This window comes from Lepisosteus platostomus, chromosome 17, assembly GCF_059453375.1.
Source record: "Lepisosteus platostomus isolate fLepPlt1 chromosome 17, fLepPlt1.hap1, whole genome shotgun sequence".
NCBI classification, from domain to species: Eukaryota; Metazoa; Chordata; class Actinopteri; order Semionotiformes; family Lepisosteidae; genus Lepisosteus; species Lepisosteus platostomus.
Genome location: NC_142627.1, coordinates 6487952 through 6510625, shown reverse-complemented (window position 1 = coordinate 6510625; position 22674 = coordinate 6487952). Strand labels below are relative to the sequence as shown.

General features: G+C 42.8%; 1 protein-coding gene across 1 annotated transcript in view; it reads left to right on the top strand.

The window, feature by feature from the left end:
- The first annotated feature begins 816 nt into the window (after window positions 1–816).
- The window catches only part of galnt2 (UDP-N-acetyl-alpha-D-galactosamine:polypeptide N-acetylgalactosaminyltransferase 2), a 78881-nt gene continuing 57023 nt past the window's right edge, over window positions 817–22674 (top strand). The window contains exon 1 of the mRNA XM_088610228.1: window positions 817–1080. Coding sequence (XP_088466354.1) covers window positions 985–1080 — 96 coding nt within the window. The 5' untranslated portion in view covers window positions 817–984. The remainder of the gene's footprint in view (window positions 1081–22674) is intronic.

The window sequence follows — 22674 nt, the reverse complement described above, 5'->3', positions numbered from 1 at the left end:
TTTAAACGTACTACTGTATAAACCTGCAAGGCTAGAGTAAATGCAATATTTCACTAAACACGATGCTTTCGATTTTGTGATTACTCGAGCGCTCTGCATTTACATCTATTCATTTGGCAGAAGCTTTTATCCGAAGCGATTTACAACATCAACCAGTCAAGATACAAGGCTATAAGAAGAAACAACAAAGCTATATTTTTCTCTCGCTACATAACGTTTGTCTGTTACTGTCTCAAACAATAGCTTCGGCACACTTTACAGATTGACAGCCGCCTTGAAGTCGCAGCGACGGCGAATTGCTAAAAACTAGGTCCTCTCTGCAGTGGTCACCTAGCTGTGCAATTTAATGATGTAATGATGATCTTTTGATTTACTGTATATACTGTAGAACACTGTGATAAGAGAAAGCCTCACCCTCGATGTAACCCAGGCACTGAAAGAGGACAAAGCTGAAGGATATATATATATAATTTATCACATATCAATCATCCACTCTCAAATGGTATAGCCTCCACCACATTTCCAGCGTTCATTTTTGCATGTACCCTCTATCCTACGGCACAGTAGTGTGCATCCGGCATGTATTTCCCTGCGTTGGTTAATTACATCATGACAGAGCTCACAGGACCTCGTCGCTACAATGTCTCCTTTGACTCCGGCGGTGGGGGCTGTCATCTCTGACAGCCCGCATCTCAGCGCAACACTGTCGCCGCCAGTCCAGTCCCGTCCCCCCCCCCTCTCGTCTCCCCACCCCCCGTCCGTACACGGAGGAGTCTCAGCGGAGTGTGATTGGATTAGAGCCGGTTACCCTTTCCCCTCTAACCCGGTGATGTTGGCTGTTTCCTGCTCTTTCTGCTCCGCTGCTGGAGCCGCGTTGAACACACAGCGACAAGGCGCACACGGCTCGGCTGTCTGCGGCTCCCGTCTCCGCCACCGGACCAGGACCAGGCGCACACGAGCAGTTTTCGGCTCCGACTCCCAGCAATGCGAAGGAAGTCCAGGATACTGCTATGCTTCGCCGTCCTTTGGGTGCTTGGCATCGCTTATTACTTCTATTCCGGGACAGCTTTGAACCGAAAGGTATGGGTTTTTTTTTATTCTTTTTTTTTCCCCTGATGGGAGCGTACGAGATATCAGATAAGCAATTCAGGTCAGAGCTGTCAGTGAATGGCTCGGGACTTTTCAGTTTAGGGAGTTTGTGAAGGAGAACAGGATTGTGGCGTGTGTTTCTTGTAATTTCTTTGGAAGCGTCGGTGTTTTAAAAGCCTACACGGCATGACTACATCGGTAAAATGCGATGAGGAACGGGGACATTCACTTGGAATAAATTTGCGTTTTCCTTCCTTCCTCATTTAACGTGCGAAGGGATTTTTTTCCCCGTGGTCTGGTTGAAATGGATCTCTTTAAAACTCCACCGTGGCGTGTGTCGGTGTAAAAACACATTTTCTATTTTCACGTTTTGCATCACAGTGGTCTCGGATTAGTGTTAATTGCCAACAGTCGTTGGCTGCCTGGTTGAATGTTCTTTATGTACTGTGCACGATAACCTTTATTTATCATCCGTTCGGATGTTGTGGGTTCTGTCTTGTAAATCTGCAAGTAGGACGGTATAACAATGCTCGGGTGATCCAGCATTTTTTCACCGAAAGCTTCGATAAAACGCTGGCTTCCATCAGTGCCCGTCCAAGGGGGAGAAATTAGTTCCTCCGCTTTCACTTTGACTGTTGTGTTAGGGTGCTTGTGTTTTACAGTGTACCCAGATGTGGTTAAATCTCCGTTTTTCAGTACTATCCCTATTCTTATTTCGCCCCCGTAGTGTTGTGAAACAAGCTGCGGTTCGACGTTCTCTAAATCAGCTGTATCATTGGTGCGTTCAGAATTCAGAATAAAAATTGTGATGTGCTAGGCGGGTATGCCAGTCTTTAAACCGTGAGTGGAAAGAAATACACGTACTGACCTTGTTTTGGTTGGCTACAGACTGCAGCAATTCATCTGGTAACGTTTAGCAGTTTTTTGTTTTCCCTTTTGTTTTTGTTTATGCAGTGGCTTAGTGTCAAATGTAGCGATAAAATAAGGTCCCAGTAGCATCGAGGTTCGGGGCTCCTTCCACATCATCAGGATAGTTTCTAAAGTCCAATGACATTCCCATTTAGCCAGAAACAGTACGTCGAGATCGACAAAGCGATAGAATTTCTAGCACTGTATATTTGAAATGCTGCATTTGGGGGAAAATAGCTTACTTGTTTTAACACATTTTCACCAGAGGTTTAAGACATTGTTTTCCGGGCAGGTCTTATGTACTAGGACTCAGATGTACAAAAGACTGATTATTTTAAGCCACGCCGTTCACAATGACAAGGAACTCGAAAACAAATGCGCCTTCTAGAGCAAAAGGATAATGCTGACTGATTAATGGAGACAAAGAGGGGTAAGTTCCAGGTTCCAGTGCTGCCTCCCTTTACAGGAGTCAAATTCAGCACAGCTGAGGAGGAGACACTTGCTACCTGTGTTAATGCTGAAGCTGGTGTTCAAAACCAGAGAGATTCCAGCTCCAGTCCCATAAACCGAGTGCACCTGTGATGGGATTACCTTTGCTGTCACTTGTATCTGAAGGTGTCTTAAGTAGCTCTGTTCTCATTAGGTAGATCAATGCTGCCGCAGTTATAAACTAGTATCTAGGTGCCTGTAAGCCACATTTACAAGACAGGGATGCTCAGTTACTCAGTTGTCATAGACCACAAGGGATTCTGCCACAGCCACTTTCTTATGGTGATGTTCCAGCTGAAATAATTCCTGTCTGAAACCTGCAGGATCCACACTCTCGGTTAGAATGGACGTTTTAGAGTACTGGAATAGAAAATCTAAATTTAATCATTATTATGTCAGACTGCCAGAGACTTTCCTTTTTTTCCTTTTTGCTGAGTTGTAACATGAAGACAAGATAGGCCTCCAGACTCCGCATAAGCTTGGTGAGACACGGATCCAGACTACATCAGAATGAATCTCTGGACTCTGGTGTTTTAATTTCAGACTGTGTTTTTTGTCAGCATAAGAGAATGCACTATAAGAGTATAGTTGTGTCCCGTCATGAAACAAAATCACTGCACTTAAATTTTGGAGCTCATTTCTGAGGAAGCATCTTCTCCGAGCTTTCCTGAATGGCTCGCTCAGCCTCCCTTATGAAGAAAGAGGTGCAGTGAAGCTCCACAGCTCAACATTCCCTTTATCCCTTCAAGCACCCCTGCTGGCTTTGAATCAGGTTACAGCTACGTGTGTGCTGTGGTAATGAGTTTGGGGAGGTTAAGCCTCAGTGCACAATTTCTAAATGCAGCTTTATATAGTGCAAAGAAAACGTGCTTACCTGATATCGCCACTTCAGGCTTGTTGTTCGTTCGCACACTGAGATGATACCCTCTGCAGTGCCAGAATTCTTAACCTGGTCTAATACTGTGTATGAAGAAGGTAACAGGTCCCCGTGAACTCTAGTCAGGGCCTTCTGTAATAACGCTCCTGACTTCAGCTGAGCCACCTCTGCTGCTTTAAACTGAGAGCCAGGCAAAACCTCTAACAGTGTCTTGTAGTGGCCCCTGGGAGGCGATCTGTTTGTCCTGGGTGGGGGGGGGTGTTGCGCTGGCGCAGGGTGAAAGTTTGGTCACGGGAGAGACGTTTGTGGATGCTCAGGAAAAGTGAGGTGGCTAAACGGTGCCGCGTGTTTGTGGCAGATGGAATTCAGTGCCAGCAGACGACGAGGCAGAGGGAGGACTGGTTTCCCTTCCTGCTGCTCAGATTGTTCTTGATTGTGATGGAGCCCGCAGTTCCCCTGGTCGGGCGGCATTCGTGTTTTAGTGGGAATTGTGATCCGGAGGATTTGGGCTGTGCGTTGCGGCTCCTGGGTGTGTGGCTGGAACCGGGAGGAATGTGGTCGAGTCGCATGGAGAATTCGTGGCCATGGCTCCCAGGGAAAATGAGATTTTAGTTTGTAGTCTGTGGGTGCAGCCGCTGATCCTGGTGTCTGCTAGCATAATTAATGCCATTCTTTAATTATTCTTTGTCTTTCAAGAGCACTGAGTTTAGAATCAAATATGTTAATCTGGGGGCTGATTAGAGAGCTTTATCCTGGCATGAATTTTCCTATCTTGTTGTAGATAAAGTAGTGCCTTCTGTTCTCGGTTCAAGATACTTTTCCACATAATTTCCAGTTGTGCTTTCTGGATCGTGTTTCACTGTTAGTTCTAAAGACGTCCAGTGGGTTGACTTTATCAGTGCCCTTGAGTATTCTGAATACATGAATACTCAGGACTCGTAGGTTTCCGTTCCTTCGGCCTGTCAGTGTTTCCTTTAGCTCCGAAATGTATCTGGTTTCTCTCCTCTGGATAGATTCCAGAGCACCGATATCTTTTCTGTGCCATAGAGACAGAAATTGTACCTTCTAATCAAAATGGACCATTTCTAGTGCATTCTACAATTCAAACATCCCGTTATTTATTACAATTCTCATTTATGTTGAATTCAAATTAATTTTATTTTTACCAGCCAGCACTATATGCTGCATGTTCTAAGACTGTTGGGTCGTGTGTGTCTCTGCGTGTAAGGATGTAAAATAAACGGCTTTTCTTCTCGATCAGTATAATGCAAAAGGCTACACCTGTAGAATCTGAGGTGTGTTAAAAGTATCCTGCAGCAGGTGTCTGGATGTGCTTGCAGCAGGCGCAGCTGCGATTTGAGGTGAAATTTCCTGCTTCTGGAAGACCGTGGCCACCTTGCCTGTACAGGAATGTGCGCTGTCATGCGGAGCGCATTGCCTTCTTCAGGCCTGTCATCACCTGACCTTTGCCTTTGTAAAAGGGTTTTATGTGCAGCCATAAAAGTGTTAAAAGAGTGATTCAGCCTCCCAGGTCTGAGATCTCCCCCTGCAGCAGAGCTCTTTGCTGTAAGCTGTACTCTCCCAACAGGACTGTCATAGCCATCGTGCCGCACCGCAGCACCAGGAAGGGTGGAAAGGCTCTGCAAAGCCAAATGGGCAGTGTTTGCATGTGGCGGGACGGCCCATGCGGAGCAGCCGCTCTGGGCTATCGTGTTAATGCACCACTCGGGGCTTGAGCAAGCTCTTCACGATGAGCGAAGCCAGAGGTTGACTGACAGGCCTGTGGTTCCCAGGGCAGCCGAGGGAACACGGTGCGAATGAGTTGCCTCCTCACGGTGGCAAGCCGGCTTTTTATCAGCCTCGGAAAGAATACTTTAAGGGCGTGAAGTGAGCGTGGACGAGCAGGAGCTGTTCTTGAAATGACGCCGGCCCCTGCGTCTTATTTTCGTATCGCCACCTTTCGTCACCAAGGCAGGAAGCGGTGCTGTACTGTTTCCCCAGCAGGCGGGTCAAAGGTGCAGCTTGGGGCACCTGCAGTCCTGTTGAGCAAGTGGCCCAAGTAACCTTGTCAGAACATTTGTGCCGTCGTGTTAACAGAGCGGTCTGTGCTCTTGTGCACTGAAGTAGGTGTTAGTCTGCGACTGCGTCACGGTTTGGAAATAATTATTTGCTTTTGGGCAGAGGGGCACACGTGGAAAATGCTGCTGTAGGCAGTGTTGTAGTGGCAGCAAGCAGTGAAACCTTAGACACAGACCTACGTGTCTGTTCTGACCTCTGAAGAACATGCTGTCCTTTTCAGAAGAGAGAACAAGTTGCATTTTCTAATCCAGAAGTATTGTTTTTACTTTGTTTTGCTGTATTAAACCATCGGCTTATTTAGATTTGTTTTTACAGGTGTGAAGGAGAATAGGTGAAGAAGTGAATCGTGTTTTTGTCTCCTCTGTAATGTAAGTGGGGTTAATACAGTACTTGGTTTGGTACAGTACTGATAAACTTATTTTCCTTATTAGGAACATGTAATAGGTTTATTCAATGCTGAAAAAAGAAGAAAGAAAACGCAACGTTTTGGCCGTGGGGTGTGAGCCTTCTTCACCTTCACACCTTCTTCATACCTCACACCTGAAGAAGGCCCCGCGGCTGAAATGTTGTGTTTTCTTTCTTCTTTTTTTCAGCATGGAATAAACCTATTACTTGTTCCTTTGCAGCCTACGCATGCTGACGCAGCTCCCCACCTGAATTATTTTCCTTATGGATACTTGAGAAAAAGCTTAGATCATAAACATTTTTTCTGAGTAGTCAGACACAATTGTACTTTAAATTACAGCAGCTGATTCTGTTTAGCTCCTCTAGACAAGTATGAGAGTGTATTTGGCAGTAACAAGGAGGTGCTTTGCACTGTAGGAATTCAACCCAACAATCTTTAAAATGAGCTGTGTTGTTGGGAAGGAGACTTGATGTGAACACTTGTTACATTCAAACAGAAGGAAGAGTCCTTCAGCTTTCATGGAAATAGTGTTATAAGAAATGACACTGCTCATAGTGCTAGATAGGTGTGTGATATTGAGCGTTGTGCGGTACAGATTTCTCAAGAGAAAAACCGAACACCCACCCATCTTAGCTGCTGTGCCTGTGCTCTGAGCAGCAGCAGAAATGTCTGATGATCTTGGTAAAATGAGTTATTTATAGCAAAGAGAAGAGCTGGCTGGAGTTTGGGAGTTGGCATTTTCCAGTTGTGCACTGCATTGTTAGGCTGTTTGAGTGGAATGTTCATTGAAAGAGATCTGGCGCTTGCTGATCCTCCACAAAATCTAGCAAGCTGTCTCTTTCGCCTGGTTATCAGAAAGGTGAAGCAGGACAGATGTGTCAGTTTCTTCAACACAGAAAATGTAGAAAACACCACAGGCCTCTGTCTCAACAGCATGAGAAGCATTTGAGTGCTCACAGAAGATACAAGGGCTGCTGCTAGCAGGAGTAGTGTTTTCAGCAAATCCCTGAGATGGTCTTACAGTAACCTGGAGATGAACTGAGGAATTATGAGTGATATCTCTGCACTGCTGCCTCTCAGCCCATGCACTTCACTGAATGGCGCTTTGCTACAGAAATGCATTCCACAAGGCCTTCCACTCTCAGACAAGGCAGAGAGCTAATAACAGGGCTCACTTCCTCTCTTTTCTGGCTTCTGCTTGTGGCAGATCTGAGAACGCTAGCAGTTCTGTAGCCATGTTCTCGTTTATTAAAAAAAAAACAACCCAACGACATTTGAATTTCAGTGACAAAAAAAAAAGAGCAGAAGTGTTGTGATGGGGACCCAGATTGAACAGGAAGTGAAACACTGCTGTCGAAGAGGAGATTTTGTGTTTTTTCTGCATTGGCGTCGGGTTTTTGCTGGTGCTCTGGGCTTCTCCCCTTAAATCAGCTTAAAGTTGATTGGCTACTTGAAATGAAGGTCAGGTTCCCCCTTCACTGGGGTCACCTTATCCTGGGTAAGAGAAGATCACTTTATCTGCCATAGACAATTTCTTGCATTAGGAATTTGTCTTTTTCGCATACCCCAGCTTGCTCTCCATGAGACACACAGACGGGGAGAGAGAAGCTTGGGGTCAGAGCGCAGGGTCAGCCATTCATACAGCACCCCTGGAGCAGTTGGGGTTAAGGGCCTTGCTCAGGGGCCCAACGTAGTAGGATTCCTCTGCCGGCCGCGGGCACAGGCACCGATCCTGAGCCACAGAGCCACCGCGCCTATGTGACTGAAACGGAAGCAAATGAGCATGATGGCTCGATAGGCCCCTCCCGATTGTAGCTGCTGTTTTGTCCTGAAAAATAGAAAAGATAACCGCATTTGCCAAAGAAATGAAAGCTGCAGTCCCAATTTCTCAGACCAGTTATTAAGTCTCTGTAGCAAAATAAATTAATTGACAGTTGCGCAAAATTTGAGAAAATCCAAATTCAAGCACTGTTCCAGAGCCTGGTCAGCGCGGATGACATTGACACGCAGTGTGAATTAGGGAACTCTGTGCCCAGGAGAGGGTTGAACAGCTGCCCTTGGTCTCAGGCAGCTGGGTTTTCTGTTTCAAAATAGGAATATGTGAGTTAGTTAAGAAATAAGGTGGAGACATTTAAGATGAGCTCTGATATTTCAAGATACAGTATGAATCGGCCCTATATGGCCGAAAGATGTGGGTTATGTAGAAATGGCAGTTTCTTCAGAAAAACAGCCGAATTGATTAGTCGGTGATGCACGTGGTGGGTTGCAAAGAATAAGGTCTTTTGTGCGATGTAAGAATTGTATTCTTAAGCTGTATTTTAAAGTAGAACGTTTTTCACAAGTTGGTATCAGAAGTGATCATCAGATTTTCAGTGACTAAAACCAGGATTGCGTCTCTCGGTTGTGTTTGCCCTGAAAGATTCGTGTTTAACAAAGTGACTGGTTGACCCAGAGCAGATGACGAAACATTCCAAATGTAGGCCTGCTAACAAGTGAGGTCGTTTCTTTGTTTCACACTGTGAGTGATTATTCAAAAATGTTCCGCTGTTTCAGGGAGTGTATTTGTCCTAGAAAGAATTATGGTTTCTGGCAGAAAGACCTTTGATCAAGCAAAAAACAAGCCCTTTGACAATGCCTCATATGTGCTGACATTCTACAAATATGCACATGACCTCCCCGGAGCTCCAGTAATCTTTAGAAACCTTCCACGTCGTTTCCTTTTTCTGCTTAGCAAGACACCTTGCAAACAAGGTGTGGGCTTCTTTTCAGAGCGAGATCAGATTCACTTTAATGGGTGTTTTTAGGAGCCATGAACCAGGGTTTGCAAATCTGCTGCTGAGTTATTTTAGCTTGCAAATGGAAGAAGCAAAACAACGAGTAAGTTCTGTAGACCCTCTTTTCCCCAGCAGACTCCAGGCAGCCCGTTGGGGCAGGTGTCGTATGACCGCAGTGTCATCACGAAGTGGCGGTGCTCCAGAATGTGTTTCCTTGAAAAACTGCATTTGGTTAAAGCCTAGATCATTTGTTTAAATTTCAGCTGCAATGTTCTGCTCCACTTTCAGAGTCTACTCTAACTCTGCTGTAGCTATTAACCATTTCTTTGTGCCACAGAGTGTCCCAACTTCCCAATGCATTCGTCAATATCGGAAGAAGCTGAGTTCTGGAAGCTTGTTACTGTTAAATGATAAGTAGGATGGGATGAATTATAGCAGATCTGTGCATGTAATTTAACCAGTTTGAGTTCCATTAACTTAGAGTGAAGTCGATTAAGCAATGCAGTTAACCATGCTTGTTTAAGAGTGAGTTACTAGTACAGTAGCCCTATACAAAGGCATCTTTGCATAGTTGAATTTTTGGGAAGGGTGATGCAGGGAGAGTAGTTTGATAAAAGGGGGATCAGACAGAACTCTCCAACCCCCTGGGGACACACTGGGACCTCCACACAATTGCAGGCCGGCTCCAAATGCACACAGACAGGCAGAGTGAGGTAGGAACAAATCCCATGGGCCCTTGCAAAACTGCTAATCTGGACAAGCTGCACCATAGGGTGAGTTAACTCCAGTCCAGTTGATGTAGTTAAATTAAATAAAGTCTTTAACTTCTGTAACCATTCTAGCGCTGTATTCATTGTCGCGGAGAAGAGAAAGTTTAAATGAATTCAATTTGTGTGAATGATTGTGATGTTCACATTATAAGAAAAGGTGTGAGTGCAAGAGCACTGTGTGCACTACTTCTATCCAGATCTTCATTGACTGCAGCCTTTAACCTTGCATGGCAATTGCAACAGCTGCAAAATATGTGAAGAGGCACAGGGGCATTATTTGCAATTGTGAGCTCTGAGAGGCTGGAGAGAGGATTAAGTGTGTGCTCAGGATTCCCCAGTACTTTGGCTAGGAGCCCCTGCTGTGTGATTGGATGACCAGGCATATTCCATAATACACAATAGTTCTTTCTTTTTCTGAAGGAAAGATGTAATCGGTTACATGGTTAAGACTGGATGGAGTGGTGCCGCACAGTTTCACTCTTTCCTTCCAATTATGGACAGGTCTGTTCATTCCTTCCAATACAAGACAATTGATGCAACATTTTACCAATAGCTACACTAAAACACTTTCCAAGGGGGCTATGAAAGAGACTGTTCTGTTCAACAGAAGGTACCGGTCTCTTCAGCTCAGGCTGTTCAGATCCTGTGCTACTTCTGAAAATGAATAATGGATCCAGTTTCTCATTAAAATTCATTAAAATAAATTAAAATTCAATTGTTGTGTTCCACTGCGTGCAGAAGTGGAACTTAAACATAATTTTTGCCATCCTTGTACAAATGACAAGGGTTTTTTGAGATTGTTGCACTGAGAAGCCGTGTTCATTAAATTGTCCTGAAGGTCTCATTGCTTGGTGTGTGCTCTTCTGAGAATACTGTCGCCTTGTCTGCACCAAGCACAGCGAGCGATAATGATATTGGGATTGCTATTTTTACTAATGAAACCGCCCTGGAGTAAGGTGACTCTTTTTCCCCGAACGTCTAAGATCTAAACCATCTAAAGTCTCCAGTATCAGTTAATTAAATTCTTTAATTGAACAGTTGTTACGGTTCAGCTTTGCCAGTCCAGCATCTTCATAATTATTAAGTATAATTCTTGGCTGCCTGAGACCAAGGGAAAAAAACCCTCTTATAACATACTTTGCCAAACAGACCCCGATGCTTCCTGTAATTATTAAGGAAAATGTTTTCTTGCCAAAACTCTAGAAATATGCATTTAGTGACGGAAGAACAGGGGTTTTATTTTCAGAAATTCATGTCATGTCTGGTGTTATAGGGTTATGCTGGGCAATGGACAATAGGTAAAAAGCTGCTGTTCTGTGTGGTTTTCAATTATCCGAATGTTTGTGTTCTGTTTTAGAAATAATATATAGAACTTGTGTATGAAGAACTTACAGGAGTTGTTCTTGTAAAAAAAATACAGAGATACTGCTGAGCTTTTCAGTGAAGACTTTTTCCAAAGAGTGCAATTTTCCAGATATGTAACTTGAGACAATGCAGAAATAAGTACATAAAACAGGCCAACAACAACAAAAAAAAACAAATGGATTTTTTTCCTTGGAAATGCAATTAATAAGCACCACATTGTGGTGCTTCTTAGCAGAAAGGAGGCAGCTTATCTGAGGAGGCACTTAGCAGTCACAATCAATGGGTCGTTCTGGACAGAAATGATTGTGGCCTGAGTCACAGCCAAGGATGATGGGTGGTATCTTAATGCACAAAAATAGGTTGCGTTCCAATTTTTGTTCCTTTTTTAATTCTGTTCCTTCTTAGAGCAGCATTCCTTTTAGCATAACAGGGTACATTTTACACATCTTTGTCTCAAACTACAGGGAAACGCATGAGTCTCTTCGCATAGTGCATTGAGCCGTTCCAGGTTTTACAGTCTTGTTTCCAGGCCAACCCCAAAAGGTAGATATTCATGCCTCTTACCTTATTTCAAGTAAATCTGCATTCACAGAAATATGCAAAAAGCTATTAAATTTAATCCTTTTCAGATTTATTCACAGAATTTGTGGAAGAGCCTTCAGCCTGCAGCGGTTTCTGCTTAGACCAAATTCTTTTTAAAACAAATGTGTGCCAGGTTTTTTGTCGCTCCTGTGCCAAAACTGTATTAATTTTCACACAGTCGTGGTGTTTCTCTCACAACCAATTATCATTCTCAATCATAAATTAAGCATGTCGTTATCGCCAGATGTGCCCGACTAATTTGCATTTCAGCTTCCTCTTGCAGTTCGTGCAAGAGCCAGGAGGAGAGATCAGTTAGTTTGGCATCTGCAGGGTTGTTCTCTCCTGATTTCCATGCAGTCGAACTCCATATCGTATTGCAGGGTGAAGCAGCTGGCTCAGATGGAAGATCTGAGACATGCAGATTGTCCAGTTAACAGAATCTGTCATCTGCAAAATGGATGACATTGGTATTAGACGAAGGTCTGATTTGTTTTATATGAAACATTTCTGGTGAGTAAACTTGAGTCTTTATTTTATTCTGCATCCAATACCCCATAGAATGCCAAGTTTAATTTGCATAATTTATACAATGTGCTGAGCTTGGGATCAGCTCAGGGGCTCCATACAACAACAGCTAAGCTTGGGTCTGCATCTGGAAAGCCACAGAATGTCTCTTTTTGTGCTTCAGCTTTTTTATTGAATAAAACATTGCTCTGGCTTTTGTATCATGGCTGACGTGTCATACCCTTTAAATTGCTCTATAACAGTTTTGCGAAATAAACAAGAAGTTGTTTCATTTTGATTTAGAAGGCTGCTTATAGGAAAGATTTATCATGTTCCATGTCACTCACAGACTCCTAGGTGAACCCTTTTATTCTGCTGATGGATTGCTAGAGGCTGCTTAAACCTTCAGTCCTGTCTGTCATGAGAGATGATCATTCATATAACTGTTAATCAAAGGCTTGTGGAATATGTGGCTTTTTCTTTTTGAAATCTGTACGTACAGTTTCCTTCTGTTTGGGGGTGCTGCTTATCCCCTTATGGTCTATTGAGGCTTTGAAAGTCCCTCCAAGAAGCAAAAGTCTATGCGCTGAGAATCTGGCCTAGTGGAACTTCAGAGTAATGTCAAAAGAACTGAGGCGGACACTGGCCAGAGCTCATCACCTAGAGAGAGAAATGGGAATTTTGTGCCGCTAAACAAACCACATTCAGGGTGCCCACTCTACTTTGTGTGAAGGAAAGAAATGCTCTTGAGTTTTTGACACAGTTTTTGAATGATCTTGTAAGTCGTTATTTATTGCTGAGTTAATATGCTCAGTCGTCATCCCTTTGAAAAGTGTACAAAACCGATCATTTTATGTATCTAAGAAAACGCTACATGCATTCCTTGTATTTCACAACCTAATAACTGCAGGTGGTTCAACATGGGTACGAGGAGGGAGGAACTGAGAGGTCTCTCCTGACTGCTGAGTCCAGCTGCCTGTAAATATCGGTGTTCAACAGTGAAAATGCATTTGAGTTAATTTGCTACTGAAGAAAATCGTCCTACAAATCAGCACTTCTTACTTCATTTGTACGTACGGAGCAATTCGCAGCCAATTATTTTACAGCAGTTGGACCATGACTGCACTGACCAAATGGCCTTGAAGTCTGAAAAACTCCCTCTCTGTCCCCACTGAGGGCGTCTGCCTTGCAGCTCTCTCATGGGCAGTGGAACGGGAGCAGGGAGGGGCACACAGGAGAGGTGTCATGGGCAGGAAGTGGGCTGGTTGATTGTTAACCGCACAGCAAACATTGCGTATGTGTGCTATTTTTGTACAAGAGTCTGTAATGGGAGCTGCCCTGCAACAAGAGTCTTGGAGTCGTCTCATTGTGTTGGAGAAGTCTTAAAAGGACTTCAGGTGAAGGTGAAGGAACTCCAAAAAAAAAAAACACTTTGGCTGTAGGAACTTGTCACCATGGTGCTGAGGCACTGGGTCGCGATGATGGTATTGTGGCAGAGGGATGGCAGGGTTGGTAGTTTCAGTTTGTTTAGCTGCCCCAGTGCCTCTGCTGGGGAAAGAGGCCCATCCAGCATTGTGGGAAAGAGGCTAGAGTCTGGAGAGCTTGCTGGTACAGAACCCAAGTGTGGCTGCAAAAGTAATCAGGAACTTAGAGAGTAGGAAGAGCAAAGCTGCTAGCAGTGCGTTAGGGGTTGTCTGTGTTCTGTGCGCCAGACATAACACCACCTTCTCGGCACGCTGCCAGCTGTGCCAGTCTGCGTTACTCATGAGGGACGGAGGGCGGTGTCTGTCCTCTGTCAGACATGAAGGCCTCCACTCTGGGATCCCAATGTGCGTCGTGTGGCACACGTCTAGGAGGCTTTCTCTGGGCTGGTGCTTGTTGGGTTAGGAAGTAACTGGCTGCTTTCACATTGGTGTGTGTGTTTCAAGGGGAAAAAATGTGCTTCTTAACCACATATAAAACTATTTATATGAAATAATACATTTTGTCTCTACAGATTTAGCAACTGAAGCGTTTATCCTTTGCTGCTTTCATGTGAAACTGTGATGCATTCTTCTGTTGTCTACCGTATGCCCTTCCCAGAGAAAATGGCAAATCTCAGTAGACTCATTTAATAAAGAACGGAGTTGATTTGAGAAAGTAAGGTTGACTGAAGCTTCTGAAACTTTTTCTCTATCAGGGTGACAAATACTCCCCAGCCTGGGAAGTTTTGAATCTTTTCAGACCTATTTTGCAAGCAGGAGAGCGCACTCAATGTTTTCTTATTCTGAAAGCCAGAAGGCAGCCCACCAGGAGCAATAAAAATGAAACATCAAAGGCCCTCCACAAATCTGCACAAACGCTCAATTATTCATTGCAAGACCTCCTTTTCTCCTCCTTTCGGTGCTGTAACATGTCCCTTCAGATGTGTCCCTCAGAAAAATGATAACATTTGTGAGCGATTGTGTCTGTGGTGGTCTCATTTATGCTGCGTTTTTTTTTTCTCATGCTGGGACAGACTCCTGCTGTTTCTCACCGTGGTAATTATACAAAATAACATTTGGGTTTCAATAAGATTTTATAAACAGATGACTGGTGTTGCTTACAGTTATTCCAGTTTATTTTGAATTCATTAAATCCTGCAAAAATCTTGCACCATTTTCAGCTCAACGTGCCTGGGATGTAATCATTAAGGGTGTTGGGCCAGAATGTCTTTTTTGCAATGGGATGTGATCATATGGTCGGGTGTTTGTAGCTTGACCTCTCTGAAAGTAGTAAGTTCCCTCCAGGTGTTAAGTACTGTTTACCAGGTGAGCAGCAGTTTCTCGAGAAAGGGACATCAAAGGAGGATGCTGGTCATTGTTACTGTCTGAAGTTCAACTCCTGCTCTTTCATCCACATACAGCTAACCTACATAGACAGCCTGTTATGAGGTCTGCGGTTCAAACCAGTGCTCTTATTGCCTTGAGGACTTCACATCCTGCTTGATGTTGATTGCAAACACAGCTGTCAGAACAGCCTACAAAAAAAACGACAGTTTTGAAGATCTTTCGACCAACCCTGGATTTAACATGCACTCCAGGATCTTCAACAATTCTGTCCCATTTTCTAGCCTTGAACTCGACACCAGCAAGTCACACTCAGTGAATAATACATCTTTTTGTTGTGCTTGCAGTGCTCACCTGCAAATTGTTCATGATGTATTCATCTTGTGTGGGTGCAGTCTTAGAAGAAGGTAATTTTGTGGGTGTGGAGTGCTTTCTTGTATTTGTCAGAACAGAACATGTTTTTTTTTTCTTGAGCTCACATCATTGTCATTTTTCCTGAGTTAGAGATTTTTGTGTCCCATCTCTTTGCACGGATCTTTAATGTCTTAAATTCTCCCTTTCCTCCCTGCATAGTGTCACATCTTCACTGTCCTTTTGTGACATAAAGATATTCAACATCTTAATGTACCCCTGAAAAGCTGTGACATATTGTACTGCTGAAACCTTATACCTAAACTCCCCTTAAGGCACTAAAACACAAAATGTCTAACTTTTTTAAAGTTCTACAAAAATCTGGGTATGTCTGGCAGTTGTAGTTTAGCCCTAGGAGCGCGTAAATCCTCCCAACGTAAAATTGTGAAGATGTACCGAAGAACTGTGTTGTTCAAGAGTGATAAAGGATTTATGGGAATGCGATTGAAAGCTGAGAGCAAGCAGAGTCTAAATCGCCCCTGAGATCTTGTCACCTTTCAATTTCCACTGGCGTATAGGACGGGAAATGGTTTGAATTTGAAACAAGTGTAATACGTTTTCTTCAGGCAGCTAGGTATGAGTTGAACTTCTTTCCATTTTTCTTCAGAATGTATTATCCTCATTATGCAAAACCTGGCATGACCGTTGTGTGTCAGCTTAGGAGTTAGTATTACAGAGAACTTTTAGAGCACGTATATACTTCTCATTGTGGTCACAGGTGCTAAGAATTATTTGCATGAACAATACGGATGAACTGTATCTGTGTTGCCTCTGCTGAATCGGCACATTGTGTGTGAGGAGGTGGAAGTATGTAATTCTGTTCCATGTACAGCCTCCTCTCTTTATGATGATATTGTTCCAGGTTAGTAAACTAGATGTGCTCACAATGTATCTGTAAATCTCCTCAGAGCACATCTAACTGACTCTACAGTGGTCACATGGCCCAAATGCATCAATTTCATTGGCTGTGGACAGCTGAGTAGTTATTTCGATGAGAAACCAATGACGGGTAGGACCCATGGCTGGATGAGGTGTTCAGTCTTCCAGTGATTCCAGCCCCAGACTAAGCTCTGGCACTGGAATACCATCTGTGCGACAACAGGTGTTGTGAGGGGCTCTTTTCCTGTGGGTCAGCCATATTTCAGCTGCACTATTCCTGTGCTCTCTTGAGATGGACTTTAAAAGTCTTCAAGTTTTTATGTTCGGTTGTAAGAATATTTGTGCTAGTTGGGGTGAGATTGTAGCCGAGGCTGTGGCAGGGCTGCAATTAGAGGAATCTTGGTACACGCTTGATCTGTTTAAAGATATGTAGCTATTGCTCATCTCTCCCTGTGGACAGCACAGTAGATTGAGAAAGAAATACCTCTGCATCTGTATTTACACAGTTGTAAAATGAAAAGGTTCTGTTTAACCTTTCCATTGAAAATACTTAATATTTTGTTTACAGAAAGGCTGCAGATATTTGTCAAGGACTATTTTGGAAATATCCAAAAAACGTATTGAGTATTTAGGATTTTTGCATATACCGTATTTTCTCGTCGGCTACGAAACTTGCATCTCATTTTTCACAGACGGTTAATTATGCAAGAACATTATTGTAAGAACATAACATCCTTATTGACGAAAGACCACATTAATGTGCATTTGCTTTGATAAGGGCTTGTAGTGCTTTAGTGGATAATATAGTAAAGTTTTAGATTGGCGAGGGCATTTATTGACAAGCGGTGTATAAATCACTGTTATTCAAAATCACCTCTTTAATTTCATGGAGTACCACTGTCTTGGGGGTGTAGCCTAAACTGCAAAGTTTGCAATAGGTTTGTTAAATGTTCATGATTTTCTGCACTTGAAGTGAAGATGCATCCAGCACAGTGCTGTTCAGAAGGGTGACATAAAGGTTAATTTGAAAAGAGAAACCCAGCATATTGGTAGTAGAGACGTCAAGAGTCACCTTTGCAGCCAGCGGACACCGACACAACTCCCTATTCGTATGTCTTCAGGGGGACTTTTCTCTTCAGACCTGGACGGGTTTTTTTTGCACTCAGGAGCTATGATACCTGACCCAGCTCAGTGTTCACAGTAGCACTTCATCATCAGGCTCAGAAAGCCTTGTTTCTCGGGTGTCATGGTCTGAGCTCAGGAAGTGGAGACTGTTCTTACAGTGCGCCCTGGAGGAGGAGCTCCAGCTGTAACAATATCTGTGCTGTCAGACGAACACAGAGCTCCTAATCCTGCTTTGGATTAGCTGAAATAAAACGGCAGGAATAAAGAAAGCAGAGTTGCTGCGGTACAAAATGTTCCGTTTTGCACAAGTTCATTGTAATTGAAAGTGCCAAGTGGCATTTTAATTTACCATTTAATTAATTAATTGACCTTATTTATTGTGGGCATATAGCGCACAATTTGCAGTGAACAGTGCAAGCATCACACAATTGTGAATGTAGTGATTTCGACACTAATCTGTTATGCATGGAAGAGCAAAATTCATCAGGTAATAGTTTGCCTGGGCCCTTAGCTAAACCGTTTGGGGGTTTTCAGGCAAGACTAACCTATGGAATGCTCCCATTTCCTGCGTCTGCTGTCTGAGGACTTTTGCCAATTTTGTTTGCAGTACAAAAAGTGGGAATGCCAGACGTTTAAACCTTTGTGGTCTGTTCTCTGAAAATCTGTTTCTTTCACCTTGCATAGTATCTTTTCCCAGAGCCGCTGAGTTAGCGGAACTGAGCACTGGGAGAAAGCTGGTTCTGTGGTTGGGATGCCAGTAGCAATTCGCCTATCAGTTTTCACGCAAACATTCTTGTGCGCTTTTATTTTGCATGCAGATGCACATGTTTGATTTGGTAAATTGGAAACAAAAATCTGGTAGTAGAGTAGTAGTAGAGTAGTGCACACTATATGTACTGTACACGTACATTGGAATTCTTCATTGAACTGATCTGTCGGGACACACACAGTACAATAGACAACACCACACAATGTACACAGTAAATTACAAGCATAATAAATAATATCAACAGGAACAATACATGTTATGTAAAGCAATACATATGTAGTAGTGAGAAAAAAACATAGTAGATCTTGCAAAAAGTGCATAGTGCAGAGTGCACTGTGTGTAGTGCGTAGTACTAATTTTTCTGATTTCTGCCCTGAAAGGGCTCAGTGGGTCTGGAAGTAGCCTTAAGTGCAAAAGGAGCACAGTCCTCCTGAGGCTGCCTTCTGCGTTTTTAAAGACCACCTTAAGTCAGGGATCAAGTCAAAGGAAGGTGTAATTCTAAAATACTTCTAATTGATTAACTGAAGCCAAGCATTAGCACGGATTATCGAGGGGCAGCCTTTATTGATTATTCTATGCTTAATTAACAATTTCTGATCAAAATTTGCAAGTGCTCAGTTTAATATTTTGTGACATTGAGGCTAGTCAAATCACCTTTAAAATTTTACCTGCCTGCGTTTGATACTGGTATAGTCCCACAGTGGTAAGGTACTGTATGAGTGTCATGCAACTTTTTTTTTTTGTGTGAGTGCATTTATATTGCACAGATAGCAGACATAAACATGCAGACCCAGAGAGAAGAAGCTGGAATCGGGATGGACCGACCTCCCCCGAGTGTGTGTATGCAGCCAGGATTCTGCCAGGCTTGTGGTAGGGAGTATTTGTGTCTGTTCCCTCAGCAAACTGTTGTTGGAGGTCTGGTGTTCTCTGAAACATGCTTCAGTTGTACACACTCCCCTGAGGCTATTGAAAAAGACTCGAGAACTTAAAAAGGCCAGTGTAAAGTTTAAACATATGGTTGAAAGATACTCTGCTCGAGAAGGGACTAAGGCGATTTTACTGCTGTTTCTGGACAATGCTGGCCTTTCTCCTGTCTGCTGCCACAACATTAAATACTGTGCCCCTGCGCCCATGAGATCGCATAATCTTTTTCGTTTTTTCGCCATCTTTTTGAGACAAATACAATTTTCAAATTATTTTTCAACGGAACAAGAAGGTTAATCTGAAAATAAAAGCCAGGGATGAACAAACATCTGCTTTCATTTAATCAATTACAGGGAATTACCAGAGATTTAGAGTAGTCTGTGTGTGTGTGTGTGTGTGTGTGTGTGTGTGTGTGTGTGTGTGTGTGTGTGTGTGTGTGAGACTGGGAGAGATTGTGTGCTTGAACTGATATATATCCAGATCTACTCAAGCATCCTCTAATCCTTAGTAATTCCTAAAACAGGTGGCCTAAAAATAAATTATAACATGATTGACAAAGGTTTTTCAGAAAATGTGAACAATGAATATTTGCGTGTTGTGTGTGGGGTATTAAAAAGAAAATATTCATGTAATGCTCATGGAGTGTCTATGGATTCCAGCAACAGAAGGAAAGAAAATATGCCCCTAAGGTTAAAGAAGTAGTAATTAAGTTATTGTGTTTTACATGGTGGAAATTAGATCTTCTTACATGGCAAAAACGTAAACATCCATACATTTAAAGGAGGTGAAATGCACCGAAGTGGTTCCATGCATAATTGATATGCCTCAATTTTGTTTACTTTTAAGTTGATTTCCTCTAGGGAGAAAAATGTTCTCGAGAAGCATCTTCACTTGTCTTCTCTCACTATTTCTGGCAGCTCTGTGCCATTTGTTCAGAATCGTGACTGCGTTCTAGCACTGCCTCTTGCTGGGAGTGTTTGAAGAGCTGCAGCTGAGAAGCTTCAGAAGCTTGCAAAGTGCTTGCAAGCTAGGCGATGGATGTATTCAAGTTTTATTTTTACCAGCTCTGGAATTTGGTTTTCTCTCGTCTCTCATTGGGAATGCAAAAGAATCCCGAACTGCGTTAATTTCTTGTTTTTTTTTCTTCGTTTTCTTCATTGTCATTGGAAGTTTACATCAATTAACTTATTTTGCAAGACCTTGCTTTTTTTGCCTGAGTTTGCCAAGTCCAGTCTTCCTGTTCTGGGACACAAGCCTTGAGAGACAGAAACAAATGCTGGCTTTAATATCATTGACTTATGTACATGTTAGAATATCAGCACAGAGATCCTATAATTAAGTCTTGTTGAGTTTGAGCATGACGAATTCAGAGCAAGAACGGACTCATCTGGGGGTGAATAAACCAATATCGAACAGGCAGGCAGGGCTGAGTAGCCTCTTCTTCTTTAGATTCCACTCTCATGTTGTAGAAGAAGCTTCTGTTGTTTGTACTGCTGTTAACAGTTCAGTAGCTACTGTAAATGAGGTGGAATACCTTGCACTTAGGAGGAGATGGAGCAATACCACACTCAGAGACGACTAAGGTGTACATAGTTTGAAGACACCCAAAGGATCTGTGGCTGCTTCCTGGCAGTAATATGATGGTTTCTCTTTACATCGGAATCTTTAAGCCTGACTTGAATTGTAGGATCGTCGGAATGCAGTTGTCTGTCTTCCCTGTGATCGTGGCTGGAATTAGAGATTGTTAGATGTCGGGGCAATGCAAACGCCCTGATGCAGCAGTTTCATGCTTCTGTTAAGTTCGTAACAAGGTGTTGTGCATCTGTATAATTAAGTAGAAAAACGCCACTGAAGCAACCGATCTCATCAATTTCGAATTCCTTGTTTACCTTCGTGCTGTGGAGAGCCACGATCCCTACCAACTGTTCAGTCTGAGATGCCAAAGTCTTCCCTCCAACACTTCTTGCCACTTAATTAGCAGCAGCTGTTGTTGTGTCTTCCGTGGGGCTTGGATGCCAGATTTTTTCAAAGGAGGGAGAAAAGGCTCGTCTCCACAGGTAGATGCTTCATTGTTTTGTTCTGTAACCCTTTCAGTCCCCTGTCCCTTGGAAAAAGGGAACCCATTTAAAGTTTCATTAAGTCAGCAGAAAGTTAATCTCGCTGGAAAATGTAACTTGCATTGTGTGGCTGTTTCTTTCAGGCAACGAGTGACAATGGATAGGATTCCCTTTCATGTTTTGTTTTGCTGTTTTGGTTTCTGAAAGTTGATTTTTCAAAAATGGCCCTGGAAGACTTGTGTGGAAACACTACAGGAATGTCTTGAATTCCCCGTTTGATATTCCAGTACACAGAACTTTGAATATTGGAGGTCTGAGCTAAAACCAAAAAATGCCACAATGTCTGTCTTGGGAAAATGAGCTTTGAGAATATACACACCATTGTTTAGGCTCTCGGGATGGGTCAGATGAGAACTTCTGCTCATTATTTAAAACCCTTGCCAGAGTAAATCTAGTGTGGTTATTGCCTGAGATGCAATAATGCTGTTTGTTAGCAACTTGCATTGTGTAGGTGCTTCTTTTGCACTCTCGGGGATACTGGATAGGATACGTGATTGGATTAGGATGTGTGTAGCCCAAGTTCAGTAGTGCTCTCCATTATGCCCTTGTTTTCAAGGTCAAACCATATGTTTATAAGATGCAATGCTAATACCTCCTCTTCTACTTTTTTTTCCATTTCAAAAACCTGTCTGGAAAATATTATTCTGGCTGTGCTTCTGAAGAGGTGTATGGCAATAAATATTCAACAGGTATTTTCATTGGCCTTCCAATGACTCTGCTCAGGGGACCACCATTCTTGTGGAGGTCCTGGGGTTAATTCTGCCGTAGATGCAGAATCCAGCACTTAACTATTATAATACAATGCAGTACATTACTCCCAGTCGCAGTCTAAAGGATCATTTCTGTTTATGCAGGAAATGCTCTGTTTGTTTTTTTACAAGAGCCAGACCTTGGTCATCATTTTTGGATGCTACTTTTTGGAGCACAGAAAAAAACAGGGTTAAAAGTGATGTCGTTCAGTGCATTTTAAGTAAGGCCATTTGCACTGATGATGCTTGGCTTGTTGCTCAAAAGATAAATGTTTGAACAGTAACATATGTCTCATCCTTTATTTAAGCTTTAACAATCTGGTCTGCTATAAGCAATCAATACAAATTAGTAGCACAGCAGAAATATTAAACTTGTTTTCTACATGACCTATTTTTCTACAATTTGGACTGGATGAGTGATTGAATTCTTGTGTCTTTTCACTCTTTGCTTACTAATGCTGCCAACGATTCTGCCTCTGGATATTATGCTCTGGTGTTTTGTGTTTTTTTTTACCATTGTTATAGTCCTTTTGTCACCTGTCATATCTTCTCGGTAGGACTATGATGCAGTATACATAATATAGCATGATAAAGAGTGTGCGTCTGTCAGCTCAAGTCTATTACTGTCATTTGCTAATTTCCCTTTAGAGAAGGTGCTATTGGTTGCTTCTGTTAATGGTTGTCTATTCACAGCCTTCTAAAGGGAATTGCCTCCTACAAATTTCACATGTTACAAAGGCAGATTAAAACATGGGTTGTGGGTTCCTGTCATATCTTGATTATGGTTCTTGGCGTTCTGAATCTCTGCCACTGAAGCGAATGCAACTGTAGCCCTGGAGTGTTACAAAGGGGAAAATTTAGCTCATTGAAATATAACTCCGTAATTCTAGCCGATATAATGCCAGATTTTTCAAATAGATGATGTAATGCCTTGACTAATATGTAACCACAATTCAAGTGTTTTTGCCCTCCCATCCCCCCCAGTCCTTTTTAGAAATTATGAGCTGGAAAGAAGACGTCCACAGTTAAGATGCGAGCAAGGTGCTGAC